The sequence below is a fragment of the Pygocentrus nattereri genome, chromosome 15 (genome assembly GCF_015220715.1).
Source record: "Pygocentrus nattereri isolate fPygNat1 chromosome 15, fPygNat1.pri, whole genome shotgun sequence".
NCBI classification, from domain to species: domain Eukaryota; kingdom Metazoa; phylum Chordata; class Actinopteri; order Characiformes; family Serrasalmidae; genus Pygocentrus; species Pygocentrus nattereri.
The window spans coordinates 21,191,057-21,210,740 of record NC_051225.1 but is presented as its reverse complement, the minus strand read 5'-3'; the positions used below and the strand labels follow the sequence as shown (position 1 = coordinate 21,210,740).

General features: G+C 40.3%; 1 protein-coding gene across 4 annotated transcripts in view; it reads right to left on the bottom strand.

Moving 5' to 3' along the window:
• Nucleotides 1-19,684, bottom strand: part of diaph3 (diaphanous-related formin 3) — a 468,447-nt gene that overhangs the window by 80,770 nt on the left and 367,993 nt on the right. For 3 of the 4 annotated variants that reach the window (XM_017699480.2, XM_017699482.2, XM_017699481.2), the window contains one exon: nt 17,750-17,803. The exons of the other annotated variant lie outside the window; for it this stretch is intronic. In XM_017699480.2, the coding sequence (XP_017554969.1) occupies nt 17,750-17,803 (54 nt within the window). The remainder of the gene's footprint in view (nt 1-17,749; nt 17,804-19,684) is intronic. 4 annotated transcript variants of the gene reach the window in all.

Sequence of the window (19,684 nt, the reverse complement as noted above, 5' to 3'; positions counted from 1 at the left end):
AAGAAGATGGGCTACAGCAGCAGAAGACCACACCGGGTGCCATTCCTATCAGCTAAGAACAGAAAACTGAGACTACAATTCGCACAGGCTCACTGAAATTGTACAATAGAAGATTGGAAAAATGTTGCCTGGTCTGACGAGTCTAAATTTCAGCTGCAACATTCAGATGTTAGGGTCGGATAATGCACCATGTCACAAAGCTCTCATCTCAAACTGGTTTCCTGAACATGACAATGAGTTCACTGTACTCTAATGGCCTCCACAGTCACCAGATCTCAATCCAACAGAGCACCTTTGGGATGTGGTGGAACAGGAGATTGTTGTTCCAACACCTTGTTGAAAGTATGGCGCGAAGAATTAAGGCAGTTCTGAAGGCAAAAGGGGGTCGAACCATTTACTAGCAATAAAGTGGCATGTGAGTGTGTGTGTGTGTGTATATATATATATATATATATATATATATATATATATATATATATATATATATATATATATAAAATAAAGGGAACACTCAAACAACACATCCTAGATCTGAATGAATGAAATATTCTCATTGAATACAAAGTTGAGTGTGCTGACAACAAAATCACACAAAAATCATGAATGGAAATCAAATTTATTAACCGATGGAGGCCTGGATTTGGAGTCACACACAAAATTAAAGTGGAAAAAACACACTACAGGCTGATCCAACTTTGATGTAATGTCCTTAAAACAAGTCAAAATGAGGCTCAGTATTGTGTGTGGCCTCCACGTGCCTGTATGACCTCCCTACAACGCCTGGGCATGTTCCTGATGAGGTGGCGGATGGTCTCCTGAGGGATCTCCTCCCAGACCTGGACTAAAGCATCCACCAACTCCTGGATAGTCTGTGGTGCAACGTGGCGTTGGTGGATGGAGCGAGACATGATGTCCCAGATGTGCTCAATCGGATTCAGGTCTAAGGAACGGGCAGGCCAGTCCATAGCTTCAATGCCTTCATCTTACAGGAACTGCTGACACACTCCAGACACATGAGGTCTAGCATTGTCCTGCATTAGGAGGAACCCAGGGCCAACCGCACCAGCATATGGTCTCACAAGGGGTCTGAGGATCTCATCTCGGTACCTAATGGCAGTCAGGCTACCTCTGGCGAGCACATGGAGGGCTGTGCGGCCCTCCAAAGAAATGCCACCCCAAACCATTACTGACCCTCTGCCAAACCGGTCATGCTGAAGGATGTTGCAGGCAGCAGATCGCTCTCCACGGTGTCTCCAGACTCTGTCACGTCTGTCATATGTGCTCAGTGTGAACCTGCTTTCATCCGTGAAGAGCACAGGGCGCCAGTGGCGAATTTGCCGATCCTGGTGTTCTCTGGCAAATGCCAAGCGTCCTGCACGGTGTTGGGCTGTGAGCACAACCCTCCATCTGTGGACGTTGGGCCCTCATACCATCCTCATTGAGTCGGTTTCTAACCATTTGTGCAGACACATACACATTTGTGGCCTGCTGGAGGTCATTTTGCAGGGCTCTGGCAGTGCTCCTCCTGTTCCTCCTTGCACAAAGGCAGAGGTAGCGGTCCTGCTGCTGGGTTGTTGCCCTCCTACGGCCTCCTCCACATCTCCTGGTGTACTGGCCTGTCTCCTGGTAGCACCTTCAGCCTCTGGACACTACGCTGACAGACACAGCAAACCTTCTTGCCACAGCTCGCATTGATGTGCCATCCTGGATGAGCTGCACTACCTGAGCCACTTGTGTGGGTTGTAGAGTCCGTCTCATGCTACCACGAGTGTAAAAGCACCACCAACATTCAAAAGTGACCAAAACATCAGCCAGAAAGCAGAAAGGTACTGAGAAGTGGTCTGTGGTCCCCACCTGCAGAACCACTCCTTTATTGAGTGTGTCTTGCTAATTGCCAATGATTTCCATCTGTTGTCTATTCCATTTGTACAACAGCAGTGAAATTGATTGTCAGTGTTGCTTCCTAGGTGGACAGTTTGATTTCACAGAAGTTTGATTTACTTGGAGTTATATTGTGTTGTTTAAGTGTTCCCTTTATTTTTTTTAAGCAGTATATATACACACACACACACACACACACACACACACACAAAATTAGATACCTAAGTTAACAGTGGTCTATTATTCCAGAATGTCTATTTTTAAGAACATAAAAAAAAGTTAAACCTACGTCAGTATTGAGCAGCTTTGTTTTAGTTGTTGAATTCAATACTGAAATTGTTTTGGGAACAACAAGAAATCAATAACTGACAAGTAATTTTTTTCCCCCATATTTATAGCAATGTCCTGCTACGTTTTCTGATGTGATACTTGATCAAAAGTGTTCAAACACAAGGTATTCCAGATTTTATTATGTTATTATAACATTCTTTTTTGTTTCACAGCTTCATCAGTGATTACTGAATCATCTACAACCCATTTAAAAACAAGGCTAAATGTAAATAAAAACATTAAATGTGAAAATGTAACCCTATATTTAACTGAACAAAATACCATGATATCATATCAAATGTTGAAACTGAGAAACTGAAAAATATGTGCTCATTTTGAATTTAATGCCAGCTAAACGTCTAAAAAAAGTTGGGCATGTTTACCACTGTACCACATGTTCACCCCTTCTTTTACCAAAAGAATATATTGTTCTGTAAGCGTTTGGTAACTGAGGAAACTAAATGTTGTTTTGAAAGTGAAATATTTTCCCATTCTTGGTTGACAGAGAATTTCAGCTGCTCAACAGCTTGAGGTGTCCTTTGTCACATTTATCCATTTCATAATGCACCAAATGTTTTCAATGGGTGACAAATTTGGACTCCAGGCAGGCCAGTTTAGCACACAGACTCTTTTACTATGAAGGCTTGGTCTTGTATTATGTGGAGAATGTGGTTCATCATTGTCTTGCTGAAATTAGTATAATATATATATATATATATATATATATATATATATATATATGTCACCCATGCCATCTGCAGTAATGCACCGCCGTATCATTGCAAGCCGGTCCTTCTTTTTACCCCCGAGGATACATCCATAATTTCCAAACAGATTTGGTCTGTCCAATCAGAGGACACTTTGCACTTCATCTCAGTCCATTTTAAATGAGTTCAGGCCCAGAGAAGGTGGCAGTGTTTCTAGATCCTGTTTTTATATGGTTTGTGTCTTTTCATGATAGAATTTTAACTTGCATTTGTGGAAACAGCGACAAACTGTGATAATAGACAGGGTTTTTGAAGTGTATCTGAGCCACTGCACTGATTTTCACTATGGAATTGTGTCTGTTTTTTACACAGTGCCGCTTGAGGGCCTGAAGATCACAACAAGCCAATATAAATTTTGGCCTTGTCCCTTACATACAGAAATCGCTCAGAATTCTGAATCTTGTAATGATATTATGTACAGTAATTATGAAACCTCAGTTCTTTACTATTTCTCAGTTCTTTACTATTTTACATTGAGAAAAATAATTATTTTCAAATTGTTGCAGTTATTCGCCCGCAAAGTCTTTGTGGATTGGTGATCCCTCAATATTATTACTTATAATGACTTGGCCTCTCTGGGATGCTCCTTTTTTTAACCAATTTTGTTGCTGCATAGTTGTGAGCACATATTTTTCAAAAAACAATAACATTTTTTACTTTCAACATCTTATATATTGTTTTTAGATTATTTCAATTAAATAAACAGTCTCAATGATTTGCACATTGCTGCATTCCGCTTTCATTTACATTTCCCAACTTTTTGGAAACAGATCTTTTCATCATTCTGGACACAAAACAAAACAACAATTGTTTACGGCTTAATAAACTGCTTCACTGAATTTACACTGGCGTCATATTAGAATAGTTTTATACATGTATCGGTAACAAGAGTGTTTCTCTTATAGAAAACTCTGATTTCAAACTTTTAAACTGTAATTTAAATCTGAAGACAAAGGATCTTCAGCTCTGCACCTCCTGGAAGCCCCAGTGGAATAGTGCAACTTGGTTCTGTAGCATATATGCAGTGCAGTCTGGGTACATGTCCAAGCTCCACTATTTCTTAAAGCCTATTAAAACAGGCAAGGGCAATTACGTTGACACTACAACATTTTGGGAAAAGATCATATTTCACCCGCTTTCTCTCACACTCTCATTCCAGTCTCTTACTGAGTCTAATACCAGAGGTCACCCCAGCATGAACAAGTGAAAGAACACATCTTATGAACTTTACCAAAGCTATTCAGAAGATACCATATGTCTTTTTGCCAAGCAAGGGCCAGATTCCATTAAAGGCTAGATTTGGGACCTAGATATTTGACTACATGGGGCGAGAATGTATGTTTCATCATTCATTGTGGCCAAGAATACACAACATTGACAGAGAAGGCCCTTTTGACTAACAAAGTGGTATACTAATTGGCAAGAGAGGATTTTGCTTACTTCTGCTTCAAATTAAGCTATTAAATCACTTTTGAAAACAGAATATTTAAATCCAGCAGATAAATTTTGAAAAAAATGCGTACTACTGGTGACTAGCTGGTATTTATATTGATAAACAAAAGACAGACAGGAGCACCAAAGTGTGTGCAATTGTGTACGTAGAGAGCCAATCATATATATATATATATATATATATATATATATATATATATATATATATATATATATATATATATATATATATATATATATATGCCACATCACTTCCATTTGTTTTATTAATACAAGATATTGGAAGTAAACTCATTGCATATATATGTATGTATATATATATATATATGTATGTATATATATATATATATATATATATATATATATATATATATATACAGGAATTCTTTTTTTTCTTACTGTGTGATGACTTGGTACTTTTAAAGCAAAGTATTTATAATAGTCCACAATTAGTTTACTTCCAATATCTTTTATTAATAAAACAAATGGAAGTGATGTGGCAAGTGAACTGGAAGGCTCTCATTCAATGCTCTTGTTTGGAGCACATGACACATAGCCGCCACTCATTTGTGATAAAATGTGAAGCTATGATGAAATAAGATTCTATGCCAGTGGGTGTCCATGCAGCATGTTACAATTATTCTACTCGTTTTCAGTGATTTCATAACTTACATCTTGGTGTTGTAGTATGTAGTAGAGAGGGGGGGGGCTCAACAACAAGTCAGTCAACTTCTCATTCAAATGCTTCTTGTTTGAATTTATCTGCAGTTACATTCTGCTGGAATTTAAGTGGAACGGGAAAATTTGAAAGAGAAGCTGGAGAATGAGAAGCAACTTCAGCCAAGTAAAAAGTACAACATTGAGAGACATTTGACAAGAATCTGTTCTACTTTTGTGGAAAAGTTTCTAGCTGATGATGCAAGAAAAGCGGCTATAGCTGAGCTAAAGTTTAAAGCATGGCACAGTAAATCTGTCTTGTTGTTTGTATTATATTTTTAGCCTACACTAGTACATTAGCACGTACTGAGACACACGTACATCCAAGATGGTAAATTGGACTCAAAATGTGTCTCCTAATGTGGTTTGATTTTTGTTGAAAATACAAAAGACTAGACCACAAAGACTAGAAACCGCTGAACTCCAACAGGTTAACAGAATCTACAAATATACAATAACAATAAGAGCAGTTCATGTCTTAATGTTTCGTGATAATTAGGCTAAAACTGTGCTTTGTGAGCTGTTTTAGAGATTATGGAGGTTTTCCATGACAGCAAAAATCATAATAGTGACTCCTGAATGATACATGAGAGTTTCCCTTGGAGCAGCCTTACCCCAGCAATCACAGTGTGTAAGATTTATTAATTAAATAATAAAAATGATAAAATCATATTACTTTCTACAGTTTTAACAGCTTTTAGAATTTGCTAAATGTCTTTTTAAAAACACCTCACTGAAAAATATTTGAAAGTATACATTTAAGACATCTGGTTAGCTAAATGCTAATAGTAATAAATCATCAGATTTTCTGAATCTAAAAACTATTAACTCAGTATCTGCTCAAACGTTCCAAAGAAGCGGTTTAATGCAGCATTTCAGATTAGGCCACAGATTCCACTGTGGCATGTGTCCATCAAACACGTTCATAAAGCCTTTAGTCACGTTCCGTGCTCTCTCACTCATCCGGCTGTGAACATTCCCTGGGTTTAATTTACCAAGTGCTTGCTGACCTTTTCCCAGCCAGCTGCAAATCAATTTCAATCTCTAATTCAAAAATATACATTACATGAACGTTGTGAGGTCGGCTATTAAAAAGGGAATCATGCCTAATGGCTCTGCAAAAGGGGTGGACGGCCTCCTCTCTTGGCCGAGTCCAGTCAAACGCTTCTCTGACATGCAGTCACAGTAATGGGCACCTGCAGAAAGCGGCAAAAAGGCGGAACAGGCTAGAGAGCCTGGAATCAGGATTCTGAGCCAATCTTGTGGATTCAAAGCCCTTCATGTGGTCAAATACAATCACTCCATCATTCTTGAAGCCCAATTCCTTTTACAGCCACATCACTTGCTCTTTCTCACTCTCTCTTTCTGACTCTAAAGCTTTCTCTCTTAGGTCTTATCATAACCCCAGTCACTCAAGTCATAAAGCTGCCTGTCTCTCACAGAAAAAACACTTCGGTCACACTTAGCTGCTTTAAGTGTTACTTGAGGCTTAGTGTGAGAAAGTAAGAGGGGGACAAAAGAGAAGGAGAGGGGGGATAAGAGGACCATTAAATGAATAAAGCTTTTTACCTCCTTAATCAAACAATCAATTATTCAATCAATAATTAATTATACAAGGTAAAGCAACAAAACATTTATGTAAGTGTAAATACTACCACACAGGCTTTAAGGTAGCAGATCAGACAATGCAAAATTAACACAATTTACTCCATGTGTAGTCAATCAGGCAAGATGTTTGGTGTCCTATGGAACACCCTATCAGTTTAATAAATATAAGAAATAACAGACATAAAATCTATAATGTATTGTGTTTTTTTCCTCCATTTTCTAAGTGTGAGCATTCTGTGCTGCAATCTGTGATCTGAAACTCCGGTCCTAGTTTACTTAATTTACACATTCATCAACAGTGAGCGGTTCAGACAGAGACTCACACTTGTTTGCTGCTATATGGAGAAAATGGCATCAGAAACAGTATATGTCATTCATACTGTTTAATCGTCATGAAGTGTTTTTACAAAATTCAATTTTTATGACTACAAATCACATGAATTTTAACGCACCGAAACTTTTGCTACAATTCACTCCTCTATTAAACACTTGCAGGAAGGAGATCATATCATTGTATTCTTTGAATCAATCCATCTCTGAATCTTAGAACCAGTCCCACTCTGTATAACAGCGCACACTGCTAAAACACCGTTCAATATTGACTCAGTTGAAACTCTGCAAAGAAGGCTCTGAGGGTGTGAATGATGGAGTTCGAGGCTTTGCTTCAGCTTGCAGCTCCGAGCACTAAATGGCGCAAACAAACCTCAATGATTTGTCACTCCCCCCAGCATCGCATCAGGAAAAATGGAAACACTATTATATATAGATTTCTCATTAAAAAAGAATCTCTATATAACTTAGGTTGTCCCAATTTATTGATTTTTTTAAAATTGCTTTTCATCCCAATCCTAACACTGTGCACACTGAACACTTATCTTCAATTGTATGCAAATGTTTGTAGAACACTGGGCCAAATGAGTTATGCATTCTCTACAGGAAATAAATAATACCAAAAATATGGTATTTTTCTTAATTTTAGTGCATTTTTGTTTTATTTTATCACAATTTTTGTTTTACTATTTTCCCCAAATATACAAAATTTAATCAACTAAAGAGAGCAATAAAAAACTGCAAAGTGTGTTCTCTATAGAGGATGTATACTCATTTTCAGTTAGAAAATCAACAAAATATGAAAATTCACCAAAGTTTTGTATATGACTATAAACGTACCAAACTTGTCTTGCCTCATCAGCTACACTTCGGCTAAATGGAAAATGTTATATATTCCATTATTTGCCAAACTAGCTCTTTATGAATCCTGCTTGATTGAACTGCACTACTAAAACCTAGAGACCCCAAAGGCAAAACCTAGTGATCTACAGTGCCACCCTTGAACTTCAAATACTGTACCATTAAAGTGATGGTCTGTCCCTGTACTGGTAGCATTACACAAAGCAACATGACCTCTGTACTCCCTAAAGCACTGCAGCGCCTTCCAATTCCTACAGACATCCCATCAACTTGCCATGGAATCTCTGTACTGAGACCAAAAACCACACACCTACACACACAGCAGCGAGAGCAAACTCCCACCACACTAATGGCTGTACACAGAGCTGACCGGTGCACCGGGCTTTTTGTACTTGATTATGGTATCTCCTTGTGCAGATGTTTCTGTTTTAATTCTCTTTGCTGCTCCGCTGGAGTGTGAATCGCCAAAGCCCAGGAGATCAATTAATGAGGGGTATTTACAGCAGAGAGAGAGAGAGAGAGAGAGAGAGAGAGAGAGAGAGAGAGGGGGGGGGGGGGGGGGGGGGGCTTCATCACACACTCCTTCCATTAGCTGCCCAGTCTGTCACTGACTCCACATCCAAGCACTTAATATGGACTGTAACAGACAAATCGCACTGAGGAGACGTACAAATGCATAATCTACATATATACAGTACATGCACAAACAGAATGACAAGCACAGAGAGCCATGTTCATGAGCTGGACAGTATCTTCCTCCTCTGCACAAACATGTAATGAAAATACAGTGCATATATTATGGAATGTACTCGCAATCATGTGCAAGGTCTGCACATCACTGATTCACTGTTATCGGAGTAATGACCTTTGTCTATGATATGGCAGAAGGCACAAATTTTACTGTATTCTCTGAGCAGCCAAGTCTAATCCAGAGTAGCATTCAGACTATCGCAGCAAAAAGGTTAAGCGTGTGTCTCAGCCTTTCACTTTTAACAGTGTACAACTATGCAAAGCAGTGGTGCACAGTGACAAAAGTTACAACTTGCTGAATATTGACTGGATGCTATGCTTACTTCTAGTATAATATCAAAAACGTGTAGTCTCAATTTCAGGTTTTCTTAAATCGGAAAATAATTTGTTGTTTCGATAACGTGAATTCCGTTTAAGACCATAAACATACACAGAAATGTGCAGGTGCTTTCAGTGTTACAGCAATGGGGAGCTATAACTAGAGCCAAGCCTGGCCTTGCATTGTTAGTGTGTTTTCTTCTGGTCAACTGTCAGGGGACCAGTTGAAGGAGTCTTTGGCGGAAACGGTTTGCTCTAAAACATGATATATCATCACCTCTTCATGCTTTAGGTGTTGTGGCTCTTGAATGAAAGTAAATCCCTGTTGTCCTGTATCGACCCCTCAAGTACTGAATGTTTCACAGCCACAGTAACATAAAAACATTTGATGAGTTTACACAGAAGGTCATGCATTTGCAATGCGTTGGCAGGGTGTTGTCACTGCATTCACATACTTGTGCTTAGTATGTTGTTGGCCTAAGACATTCTGTGAATTTCTAGGGACGTATTCTAACAAACATAAATAACTTTGTTCAGAACAATGCAGACAAAATATAGTGTACATGAATATGTAATCATGGTAATGAAGATGTACAGGAATAAACATATGATAACAGTATGGGGACAATTCTGAATTCTTTACAGCTGAACTAACCACTTTTTTTCATTGGTTTATATTAGTACATTGTTCGTTTGAAGCTCACACTGTGTTGCACTGTGAACGTTCTACTAGCCCAAGTCACAATATAAATTACATTACACCCATCAGGTATAACATTATGACCACCTCCTTGTTTCTATGCTCACTGTCCATTTTATCAGCTTCACTTACTATATAGGTGCACTTTGTAGTTCTACAATTACAGACTGTATTCCATCTGTTTCTTTGCATCCTCCGAGTTTTGAAACACCTCAGTGTCACTGCTGGGCTGAGAATAGTCCACCAACCAAAAATATCCAGCCGACAGCGTCCTGAGGGCAGCGTCCTGTGACCACTGACGAAGGACTAGAAGATGACCAACGCAAACTGCGCAGTAGCAGTTGAGTTTTCATCTCTGACTGTACATCTACACACCACCACCACGTCAGTGTTACGGCAGTGCTGAGAATGATCCACCACCCAGGTAGTACCTGCTTTGTGAGGGTCCATGGGGGTCTTGAATGAAGAACAGGGTAAAAGGGGGCTAAAAAGTATGCAGAGAAACAGATGGACTACAGTCTGTAATTGTAGAACTACAAAGTGCACCTATACAGTAAGTGGAGATGATAAAATGGAAAATAAGTGTAGAAACAAGGAGGTGGTTATAATGACATGCCTGATTGGTGTATGTTCTTTATAGAAGTGAAAAATCTGTTGTCAGTATGTATGATCTTCAACTTCTTGCTCTCACAACTGCATCATTTTAACTTATGACTAATTTCTAACTTTATTTTTAAAGCAAATTTCACTGTAACTACAATCGAATTGATAGGACAATTACAAATTGAGAAAAAAAAAAAGGTGCGGCAGCAGAAACACACCACCTAAAGTGCACTTAACTCACTCATATTATTTATATAATTATCTTATGTCATTTATCAAATTATGTATGTTAAGTATGTTAAGTCAGCATAAAAAAAACTTGATTGAATATTCACATGAATGAAGCACAAATCGGTTTACTTATTTGGACTAACACTGTATATAATTGCATGTAATTGAATATACTGTCTTCGGGGCAGTTCCGGTGCGCTGTAGAATGGCTGTGCTGGTGAGAGCTCTGGGTAAACTCTACAGTTTTTTGTGTTTTATTGTACTGTTTATTTGTGTTTTTGCACAATCTGCTTTTGGGATCGTTCAGTATGATCGAGAAACTCTTTTGAACATCCAGTCATCACTCAAGACGGACTTTAAGCCAAACTCACACTTGGAGGCGCGCTGCCCCTTCGCGACTGCCCCTTCGCGACTCCTCTGCCTCTTTGTTTACCAACACATGTGTACCGGTGGAGCAGGAGGAAGCGCAAGAGGGGCAGACATGCCGGTATACTGTGCAGGACAAGGAGAAGGTGCTTCAACCCTCCCCTTCTGAGTATTCTGCTCGCAAATGTTCAGTCGCTGGAGAACAAAGTAGACGATCTGAATGCACGGGTCAGGTTTCAGCGCAACATTGAGAGCTGCTGCATTTTAGTACTCACAGATACATGGATCTCTGCAGCAACACCAAACAACGGCATCACGCTGGCCGGCTACACCGTCTACCGCCAGGACAGGACTCTGGTAAGGGCAGTGGCAGCGGGGTATGTGTTATGGTGAACTCTCAATGGGGAACAGATGTAGCGGTTCTTGCCAGTCACTGCTCTCTAGACATTGAACTCATAACAGTCAAAGTTCAACCTTTTTTTTTGCCCAGGGACTTTAGCTCCGTCATCCTCACTACCGTCTACATCCAACCTCAGGCAGATAAATCACATGCATTGGAGGTTTTGTACGCGACTATTAATGGACTTGAGAATGTGCACCCTGAAGCTGCTTTTATTGTGGTTGGGGACTTTGACAGGGCAAACTTGAAGAAGGTTCTGCCCAAATACTACCAGCATGTTAAATTTCCCCACCTGGGGTGAACAGACTCTTAACCACTGCTACACCACAATCAAGGACAGATACAAACCCCTCCCCCGCCCTGCCTTCGGCAAAGCTGATCACACCTCTAATCTTCTCCTGCCCGCATACAAACAAAGACTTAAACAGGAAAAATCAGTGCTCAGATCAGTCTATTAATGGAGTGTGGAGGCCATCTTCACACTTCAAGACTACTTTGAATCGATAGACTGGATGATGTTTCGTGATGTGGCTGGCACAGACATCAGTGAATACACTGACTCCAACACAAGCTACATCAGTAAATGCACTAAAGACATTGTACCAAAAATCAATGTCAGATCATTTCCCAACCAGAAATCCTGGATCAACGCTGAGGTTTGAGCCAAACTAAGGGCTGCTGTCTACAACTCTGGTGACCTGGCTAGCTACAAGAAGGCCAGACATGACTTCCAAAGGACCATCAAGCTGGCCAAAAGGAGCTACAGGGACATAGTGGAATCTAACTATCTTGGTTCTGATCTCAGATGTATGCGGAGTGGCCTGTGCACCCACCATCACTGACTACAAAGTAGGTGTGATCTGTGATAGGGGCTCATCCTCCTCACTTACAGATGAACTCAATGCTCATTATGCTCGTTTTAAGGCAACTAACACCTCACCTGCTGAGAAACTCCCAGTAGATGAGGAGAGCTGTGCTCTAGCCATTCCCCTGTCTGAGGTGGTAAGATCCTTCAGGGCAGTTAACCCACGCAAGGCACCCGTCCCAACGGTATCCACAGTCGGGTACTAAAAGGCATGTGCCAACCAGCGAGCTGAGGTTTTCACTGATGTCTTTAACCTCTCCTTAAAACTGCCAGTGATTCCCAAGTGCTTTAAGGAAACCACAATTGTTCCAGTCCGCAAGAAATCCTCTGTCACCTGCCTGAATGACTACCGCCCTGTTGCACTGACATCTACAGTTATGAAGTGCTTCGAGTGGCTGGTCAAAGCTCACATCTGCTCAACACTTCCAGCCACCATGGACCCTCACCAATTTGCATACCGCTCCAACAGATTTACAGACGACGCCACTGCACTAATGCTACACACTGCTCTCACACACATGGACAGAAAGAACACATATGTACAAAAGCTGTGCATAGATTACAGCTCAGCATTCAACACAATCATCCCTGCCATACTCTTTCCTAAGCTCACAGACTTGGTTTGAACTCTCGTCTGTGCAACTGGATACTCGACCTCCTGTTGAGCAGACCCCAGGTGGTGAAATTTGGGAACAACTTCTCTTCTATACTGACTTTGAGCACAGGGGCTCCCCAGGTATGTGTGCTCAGCCCCCTCCATTACTCCCTTTATACACATGACTGTGTAGCGAAACACACGTCTAACATCATCTTTAAGTTTGCTGATGACACCACCATCTTAGGCCTCATCACTGATGGAGATGAAACAGATCAGCGCTCTGTCTGAGGGGTGCCATGACAACAATCTCCGTCTCAACATCAGCAAAACAAAGGAAATGATCGTGGACTACAGGAAGCTGCAGAGGAGTGGTCACTGTCACCTATTCATCAATGGAGCTGAAGTGGAGAGAGTCAGCAGTGTGAAGTTTCTTGGCATAGACCTCACTGATGACCTCACCTGGACCCACCACACCAACACTATTGTGAGATCTGCCCATCAGCATTTCTTCTTCCTGCATAGGCTCAGGAAGTTTGGTCTGCCTCCTCAGATCCTCACCAACTTCTACAGGTGCAACATAGAGAGCATCCTCACAGGCTGCATCACTGTACCACAGCTGCACTGCCTGTGACCGCAAGGCCCTTAGAGGAGTGGTGAGGACAGCAGAAGCCATCATAGGCAACAAACTACCAGCCTTAAAAGCCATGTACCAGTCCCGCTGGTTAGAAAGATCAAAAAGATCTGGTCGGACAGAAGCCACCCAGCACATGGCCTATTCACCGTCCTGCCATCAGGCAGGAGATTTCGCAGCATCCAGACTAGAACAACCCGGTTAATGAACAGTTTCTACCCACAGGCTGTCAGGCAAGCTGTACAAGCTGTGGGTCCATCCCCAACTACCATTTCACTCAGTCACTCTGTCAGTATTATCATATTATCTCTGTTATGGACAATAACACCTTAACACTAAGCCACTTTAAAGAACAACTCAGTTACTCACGTCACTTTAAAACATATACTGTCTCTAGGTCTTGTGTATATTGTCTCTATATTTTGTGTATATTTAATATATTTAATTTTTTAATTTATATATATATATATATATATATATATATATATATATATATATATATATATATATATATATATATATATATAAATATAATTTTTAAACTTATTTTCTGTAAAGTAATTACCTGAGCCTCACCACAAAACTTGAAACTTGAAACCTGATGGTTAAATGACGTTTTATTGACTTTCTAAAGTAAAAAAAAAAAGTTGCACATCCACTACAAAGAATTCACTTCTGCTAATTTGCTAATTTTAATATGCTGGAATATAAAGCAAAACAGGATGCAGTCTGTGCTTTGTGTGTGTTTTTCAATATATTAAATTAGCAATTAAACAGAAGCTGTAAAATAGCAAATTTGCAGGACAATGACATTTTGTTCCCTGTGGGTGACGGGTAACTCATTTTCACAAACAACAAAGAATGCAATTTAACCCAAAGGTGTTGTATCTTGTCTATACTGTGTAGCCCTAATGCACATTAAGGCTGTTACTTTCACTGCTATTAGCATTGAGTAACCAACCAATTATTTTCTACAAAAATGACTAAGACTTTAGGAATTTTAAAATTCGCAATCATTATGCAAACTGCTACTTAATCACTGCCAATTATTTGAGAAAGTATTTTTTAAGATAAGCTTTTTCTAAATGAGTCTGTGTAAGTACAACACAGATCATATACACATACACAAGCACTGCAGTAACAATACGTGTGCACACAAATGCCCTCCTACCTGACACAAATCTCCAGAGAAATGTACAGATTCATCACATGGCGCTGTGCAAAAAACAAGTAATTAAGTTTGGGCCGTGAGGTAGGGCACCGAGGGGACCAGGCCAGGGGCCGGAGCGTGCTGAGAGTGTATGTGAGTGTGACACTGTGGAGTTTTTATTTAAAAAGCAGATGGCAGAGTGAAAATGAAGATGAATGGGACAGCAGCCTGGTGTGAGATGAGAGCTAATTAGCCGGGCCTGCACCGGGGCCTGCTGGAGCTGGGGCCTACGCAGACACGGCAAAGCCTGGGGCTCAATTAGTCAGACGACCGCACAGAGAGCGCGGGGACAAGGGCAGAGACGCCTGCATCCTCAGCACAACCTCAGAGGATCACGGCCCTCTAGGGGGCCGGCGGCATGAGCCATCCTACCATGCACTGTGCCCTTCGTTTCTTTTTGCCAGTGGGACGGGTGAGAGGAGTACAAAGCCGCTGATGGATCACATCAGGACATGTGCCTTCTTTCTGTTTCCCTCTACCCTCTATCTAAATCACTAGCTTAATTTCCTTCATGTATTCAATTTTCTCTCCATTTCGGTTCATTCTGTCTTCCTTCGCTCCGATCTAATTTAAGAACGGGAGCGAGCAGGCGAGAGAGAGCAAGAGAGAGAGCAACAGTGAGAGATGGAGACAGAGAGAGGGATAGAGACATTATCAGTACTATGGGTGGAGAGTGGGAGGAGAACTCGCGGTAATTGTATTCATGTATGCTCGCTCTAACAGCTGCACAGACTCCTATTAAAAGCAATAACAGGCTAATAAGGTTACAGCTTAATTTTTTAAGTGCCTCAATAACGATTATGGTGCAACCTTGACAAGGCAGCCGCTGTTGTTTATCTCATGCTGATCAAGCACTATATTCCTGCCCCTACCATACGTAATATTGGGAAATTGAATTTAGACTCATTAGTATTTCAATATCTTCATAAGCAGATAGGTTATATGAAGATATTCGGCAGTTAGCAAGTCTCCGCTAAGGCGCGGTGGAGGCAGACAGTCAGCTGTTGAAGGTGCTGCCGTGTTCGGCTGGAACGAGCTTTCACCACGTTTAATAAGTATGCTATTACACAATCTAACATACTGTTAAAAAGGCTAGTGATTAAGCTCTTACCATGAAGTTCGTCCTATCAGTCACCTGTTTGCTACCTGCTAATGTCAGATCTCACTGAGTAGCGAACATGGATCAAAGCTGTGGAGCTTCTGAAGCATGACAGTGAAGTTCTTCAGCACACCACCCCTCCCCTGGCTCCCATTGCAACTGGGCCAGTAAAACTACATCCTAGCAGGCAGGCTGCTTGTGAAGTGTCATTCTGACAGGTGGGAGATCAGCAAGTCTCCGTGGGCAGCTCCAGAACACATTAACACTCAGTTGTCACCAGAGCTAATGCATGCACATTAGCAACAATCCCCGCACAGTAAAAGCTCAAACACCCACGCCAAACAGCCAATCATGGCAACAGAGGCAAGGAAAGCTGTGAGCCACGCGATTGGCTGGAAACACACAAGAGACAGTTGTTGAAGATAGAGAAAGCAGAAGAGTTCCGTCATGCAGGCGTCCACGGACAAGAGCACTTTTTAAAAGCTATTAAGCGATGACACATAACCAGACATAAAGCCTAAAGCAAAAATATCTGACTGGTTTAAAAGCCTGCCAAAGCATATTTATGAGGCAAAGCACGTTTGAAAAGCACCTTGATGGCTAAAAGAACTTGAAGGGACACTCCGGCCCAAATGAAACCACTGCTATATCTGTTGTAAACATGTCTACTCATCTATAACCACGGTCTAGCAGTTGTGTGTAGCCCTTTCTGAAAGCCCTTTCTGGTGTCATATGTGGGAGGAAGTGGGAAGAACTTTGAAAAACTATTTCAAAGTTTTTTTTTATTTATGTACATTTTATAGCTAGGAAGTCAAATATCTCACCTTAACTATGTAATTATTAATTGTCATTACAAAGGAGAGGATGGATAACTAAAACAACAGAAATAACTCACCAGAGGAGGAGCACAAACTAAAAGCTAAAGTTAAAAGTAGCTGGCTATGTAGACAGCTATATCTGTATATCAGTTTGTGTCCTGTTTTCAGGAATCTACACTCTGTGTATATTATTGCTGCTTTCTTTACCAATTTGCTTGATGGCAGAGGTAAGAGCGACACTAATGCTAGCTTGGTTGTATTTATTACATACAACACGTCAGTGGTTAGACTAGCACCCATGATTAGTTGACACCGCAGGAATTACATGATGTGTTTGTGTAATGCTGAGTTTTGTAGTGAAAGAACAACGATGAATTTAAACATGAAAATCATGAATTCTGTCAAATCGATAAGACCAGGACCATTTAATGCTGTGCTAGAGAATAGGGCATAACATCAAAAATAACATTAAACCAGCTTTTGGCCGGAATGTCCCTTTAGGCACAGGAGCAATATGACAATATGTTATTGGCATCGTAATTAATTACCTCACAATATGCTTTACTGATTATGCTACTTCTAAAACACTGAACAAGTGCATGCACCGAAAAAAAAGATAAATTTAGACTAACTATAGTAACTGCACTATAGCACGTTGCTGACTGGATATCCATCCATTATGCTATTATTTTACTAATCGTTTGCTTTTCAAATAATTTCTTTTTACAAACTGTATAATCACATTATATGTGTACCCAGCTTTTTACAGCCTCTTTAAAATCTGCCAACTGCTTTGCTGTGCAAAAAATTTATATCATGAAATATATCATGAATACCTTGTGCACTTTGAATTTACATTTTTGCAATATTGCCCAACCAGACTTATAAGCATAATGTGAAATGTTTAATAGTTTTCATGTTCATAATTACACTAGGTGCCAAATTCTTAACTGGCTCAATAAATGTATCATAATCACAGGTAGCGTTACTAAGCTTGGAACAGATTAGAGATGCAGCTTGATCAATCTCAATTTCCCAAAGATCTCAGTGGCTGAAGAATGAAGCAAAGCTCATAATGCCCTTATAGTGCCAGAGATGGAAAAAGACTAACAGCACGGTGTTAAAGAACAAGGACTAAGGTTAGATTCACAGAAGTGGAGAACGTGAGCAAAGCACACAGATGAGAGACGCTTTCTTTTCGCTCTTCTATTTACCATGGTTGCAGTCTTTCAGAACTGGCCTTTGGCTGACTGTTTGAGGTGGCTCATCTGTGGAACACCAGACAGATAACGTATGAGTGCGAGACTAAGAAAGACACATACGTGCACTTAACACAGCATTACACAGATAACATACCATCTGTGAGAATGGAGGCAATGTATACTTCTGCGAGCGACTGATTTCACCTCATACAGCCAGGCAGTATGATCGCTCCAGTCTGATAGTTAGGTTATTATTCTGGATGCTTTTGCCAACAGGGGGTTGATTTCTTTATAGTGTAGTGGGGTATATTCCGATCACTGTCCGTAGTGAGATGATAAGGCTATTGTGCTGTGTCAGTGGGGAGCTGATTCTGACTTTTTGGTCTCCTCCTGATATAGGCAGAACTATTGGATAGTAGTCCTGAGCTCAATCATACAGTACTGTGCAAAAGTCAAAGACCATGCTTCATTTGTTTGATTTCCACTCAAAATGGCCAATAACTACAAGTTATTATATTTTTCAGCATCAAGAAAACATCCATTTAACAGAAAATTACACAAGTATAATATCTTAAATTTTCAGTATTTTGCAAGTACAATGACGGTGAAGTATTAAACTTTTCCTTTAAAACAACTTCCTTTCTTTTTGGTGATCAGCAGGGACATTTTTCTACACCTACAAGGTTCAGTCATAGAAGCTGCCCAAATCTTTATTTCCATTTTTGACATAATTTGAAAATGCCTGTTGCTCTTTACATTGTGAATAAATCTCACGATGAATGGAAAGAAATCTCCCAAATTGACTTGGAAAACAGTATGGTTCCATTGACTTACATTAAAAGTAAATTATGTAGGCTCCTGACTGGCGCAGCTGTCTAAGCGTTGGCCCTATCATCAGAAGGTCACAAATTCAATCCTGTGTGATGCTACAAGCCATCCATAGTCGGTAGTCCAAGAGAGCACAATTGGCCTCGCTCTCTTTCACTCTCCCCACCACTTAACATGATGCGAGTCAGTGCAGGCGTCTGTTAGCTGACGTAACAGATCTGGCGGTTGGCGTTTCCTTCGAGTGCGTTCAGTTAACAGGTAACAGAGGAAGCGTTTGTTAGCTTTCATCATCCTAGCGTTGATAGCATCGTGTGATCAAGGGAGTCCAAACTAGCGGGTAGAATTGGAGATGATTAAATTGGGGAGAAATTTGGGTAAAAAAAAAAAAGTAATGTTTTTCTTTTCTCCTGTAAATTTATCACTTTGGTTTTATTCCGACAACAGCGATATACGTGCAGTGATGTTGACCTCTGGTGTGTCCACTGGGGTGTTTTGAGAACATCAGCAACTTCTTTGTTTGAGCACCTACTATTTTCTTTATATCTTTCAAAAAATGTACTTATTTTCCTTCAACTTTCTCCTTCATTATGCAAGTGCATTATCTTATATCTAAACTCCTCCAAATATCTCTTTAAGAATTAATAACTTGTACTTAACGGTCATTTTGACTGGAAATTGAATAAAAGGAATGTAGTCACTAATGTTTGCACAGTATTGCATAATAGTTATTATAATAACTATTATAATAATAATAGTTACTCTTCTACTTTGGCAGCTTAAGATGGATGCTCCTGAAATACTGATTTAATTTTGCAAATTGTGTCTGCAGTAGTAGCACCCATTCATGACGCACTTCATTTATTTATTTACTAAGCCTATCTGAGAGCATGGGCAAGTATATGTCTTCTTGTATGCCAGTATTTTTGGAGGAGAACATACATCTCACTGTGTGTTTGTGTAAGCTGGCGTGCTTGTGTGTGTCTTCCTGCATGTCCACATCGTGAAAAAGGACCATATCGACTCAGACTGGCGTCAGTGTGATCAGATCTGGGCCTACTAGAGGCACTCGGGTTTGTAACCAACTATGACATCAGCCAGCCAGTATGAAGATCTGAGCCA